We start from the raw sequence: 3,573 nt of genomic DNA on the forward strand, positions 1-3,573 counted from the left end.
ATTTGTGCATGGAATGAACGGCTAGAACAGTCCAAATATGTTTAGTGTGTTGGACATTGAAATATACTCTGATTTATTTACTCTGAGTGTATAAAGACATTTTATGTAATTCTTTTATAACAAATTTTCATTATACACCCAAAGATAATTATACATGTGTAAATATATTATACATCTATCTACAACACGCAAAACTTCTATTCTTAGGTGACATGTTTTACACATTATGCTTGCAGGTCTTGTAGTTTTTTACACGAAGGTGTTTCGAGATTTTTAGCTTTATAGAACAGTTCTTGATCTCCCAAATTACGGGCTTTCCACATTATACTGTCCCCTATTAAATTACATAGAAAATAAGTTTAAAATTTTCAGAACGTTTACAAAAAATTTATGTTGTTATTAGCATCATAGTATTAATAAAAAATATAATAAATATATTGAAAGAGATAAATGAAATAAATATACGTACTGTAATTTTTCTCTCTGGCGCAAGTTTGCCTCAAGTTACTCACATACTCTTCTTCAATTGAAATTTCTAACCTACGTAAACTGCCTTGATATTCACTATGAAAGTTCTCCTTAACATAATATGATACTTTCAAAGCCTGAGTTGTTCTGGCCACAGAATATTTCCTATAAGTAAGAAAAAAATCATTAAGTTTAAAAATCCTACAAAAATCTACATTTGTATTAATTATTTGTCGATCATACTTACGAACTTGCATGTAGACTATATACTGGATCGGATATGAAAAAGCTGCTCATCATGGTTAACATTATTAGTAACAGAACTGGTAACATCTGAAGAAATGTGGTATATCCATTTATTTGCTGAAAAATGTTACATCATGAATGGAAAAAAATAAGAAGTACTTATTGTTAAAAATTATGCTAAAACTCAAATTTCTTGGTGCTTTACCTGAGAATGAGCATGTTGCGCTTGCGCATCTGTCTGACGCATCCACCTTCCACCTGGCCGACGCATATAAAATTCTTGTTGTGGAAAACCAACACCGAAAAACATGTTGAATAATTCTTCGGCTGTGATATCGGCTAAAGAAGAGACAGATTATGTTTCGATGAATAAACTTGTACAATGTATATCTCTGCATATGAATCGCTATTTTTCACTAACATTGTATCTACTTCTATAATGCTTTATCCGCCTCACTTCCTGAAGCTTTGCTTCAGAATATAATAAAATATTTCAGTTTCGCTTTTGATTATAAAAGTCGTTCAATTTCTTTGCCGGATTTTGATATCGTTACATGTTTTTTGCTAACGCAATGTGAACTACGGAACGCTTACGACTTACTTGTTCGCAGGATCACAGCAAATTGACGAAAATTGTCATAGTTATCTGTATCATAGGATTCATGAGGATGCCCTTCATGAAGATCTGTTTTTTTTTTATGGTTAAAGGCTGAACTAATGTACATTTTTGGAACTTGAAGTGAGATAGGTATATGTTTTAATAATTGGCGAAAGCGAAAGACAGTTTTAGTGAAGTCTAGTTCACGAATAAAAACCAGATGTATAGTATAATAAGACAGTGTGAAACATTGCGCATAATGAATAGCATATTGGAAACAACCAATCAAATTTGGATCCAAATGCGCTTTCCTGCCTACAATAGCATACTGGAATAACAAATTGCAATGCTACAGCTACTTGAAATTTTGATTATTCCTTAAAAGATCTACAGTTCACACGCAGAGTTGCGTTAAAATTCAACTCTGTCAACTTGAGTCTTATTATCCTTGTTGGTCCGAATGTTGAATAAAGATAAAAGATATTCGGAATTGACAGAGTCAAGTTTTGGAATACATCCCAGGAATATAGGTTTTTTTTTCTTAAGGAGATTCTCACGTTTAAAATATAAGATGAGTCTATATATAATATATAATATATATGCAATACAAAAGTTAATAATATCAATAATATGTAGAAAAAAAATTTCATTGATTTTTACTGTACCATATAAAATTAACAATAATTATGAATAATAGCATAAAATATTATTAGTAACTTTTTTATTCCATTATTTTAATTGTTATACATATTCTTATGAACAAACTGTTAATTAGGAAGTAGTGCGAGAATCTCCTTAAGTCTTTTAAACTTCTTTTACCTTCAAATCCACGGGTATAATTGTAATGTGTATGACCTTGGCGGTTGTGTGCATTCTGCACTCGTTCTTCTTCGGGACCATATGTGTCGTATTGTTTCCGTTTCTCCGTATCGGTAAGAATAGCAACAGCATTGCCAATAGCTGTAAAAAATCAATTTTTTACATGTAAATATATTCGCTCTACTTTTTAAATAGATTTAATAAACTCTATTTTTTAAATATATTTTGATGTACCTTTAAAAGCTTCGGCAGCGCCTGGTGCTTTATTTTTATCAGGATGTAATTGAAGTGCTAATTTCTTATAAGCTTTTTTAATGTCGCTGTCTGTAGCATCTTTACTGACTCCTAAAATCTCATAATAATCTTTGCATTTTTTTATCCTACAATAATAAAAAATTCATCTAAATCATTTATTACAAAATAATTAAAATAATTAAAAGATAATAATTGAAGAAGTAAAATATAGATCAAACGTGAAAAAATAAATATTTATTACAATATAAGCTCATTTATTACAATATAAGTAAAAATATTGAAATTTTTTACTTGATTAAAAAAAATAATGGATTATAAAGAAAAAAAATTTTAAAAACATATTTTTATTCTTTTACAATTAATTATTACAGCAAAATTGTATTGAGATTAATATTAAAAGATTTTAATGATTCAGTATGAGTTCATTCAAACTTATTTTTTTTAGAAAACTTTGTTTTCCAAATTGTATTATTGTATTATTGTTGTAATTTTATAAATGAACAATATATATTATATAAATATTATAACTATTTTAACTCTATAATACACTGGAGCAAGTCATCGAAATGTTCCAATCCTTAGACAATGACACTTTAATGCAAAGAAAATATTGTTTTCTTTGTTAGGCATTCACTGATTGGCTAATGTTATTTTAGCCATATTTATCATAAATAGGAAAGAATCAGAACAATAAATATTTATCTTCTTTTTTTCTATTGGACTGCAGTTTTCTATATTTTAGTACAAAGAAAGTGTGCTCTGATATATATATTGTAGTTCACTGAATTAAAACAATTTACCTCTTTACATGCTCCAACTGTTCTTTGGAATACTCTGAGTTACCCTGGGAATATGTACTGTCTTTAGCTATATTTTGTCGCTTTCTAACATTAGATTCAGTCGTCTCAGATTTCTGGTTCTGCTTTGAGAGTACCGTTACTTCCGCCAATAGTTCTACAAATATAATTATGATTCCTGTAATCACCATCATTCTGACAAAAAGAAGAAACATGTGTATTCTTGCATAAGTTTTATTTTACCTAAATGTATGTGGATAATGTAAAAACAAATTCGTGAATAGAGTAAATTCATTATATTATAAATAATAAAAAGACGAAGGAAAATCAAGTATATAAAGGATAAAAAATAATTTCATTATACATATATTATATATATACATATATAAT

General features: G+C 28.4%; 1 protein-coding gene across 1 annotated transcript in view; it reads right to left on the reverse strand.

The window, feature by feature from the left end:
• Nucleotides 1-54: 54 nt before the first annotated feature.
• Nucleotides 55-3,573, reverse strand: part of LOC108687379 (dnaJ homolog subfamily B member 12) — a 3,905-nt gene continuing 386 nt past the window's right edge. The window contains exons 2-8 of the mRNA XM_018193108.1: nucleotides 3,187-3,340; nucleotides 2,366-2,511; nucleotides 2,132-2,272; nucleotides 920-1,053; nucleotides 716-831; nucleotides 470-633; nucleotides 55-334 (exon numbers count right to left, since the gene is read on the reverse strand). Of these exons, the coding sequence (XP_018048597.1) occupies nucleotides 225-334; nucleotides 470-633; nucleotides 716-831; nucleotides 920-1,053; nucleotides 2,132-2,272; nucleotides 2,366-2,511; nucleotides 3,187-3,340 (965 nt within the window). The 3' untranslated portion in view covers nucleotides 55-224. The remainder of the gene's footprint in view (nucleotides 335-469; nucleotides 634-715; nucleotides 832-919; nucleotides 1,054-2,131; nucleotides 2,273-2,365; nucleotides 2,512-3,186; nucleotides 3,341-3,573) is intronic.

This window comes from Atta colombica, unplaced genomic scaffold, assembly GCF_001594045.1.
Source record: "Atta colombica isolate Treedump-2 unplaced genomic scaffold, Acol1.0 scaffold102, whole genome shotgun sequence".
In the NCBI taxonomy this organism is placed as follows: Eukaryota; Metazoa; Arthropoda; class Insecta; order Hymenoptera; family Formicidae; genus Atta; species Atta colombica.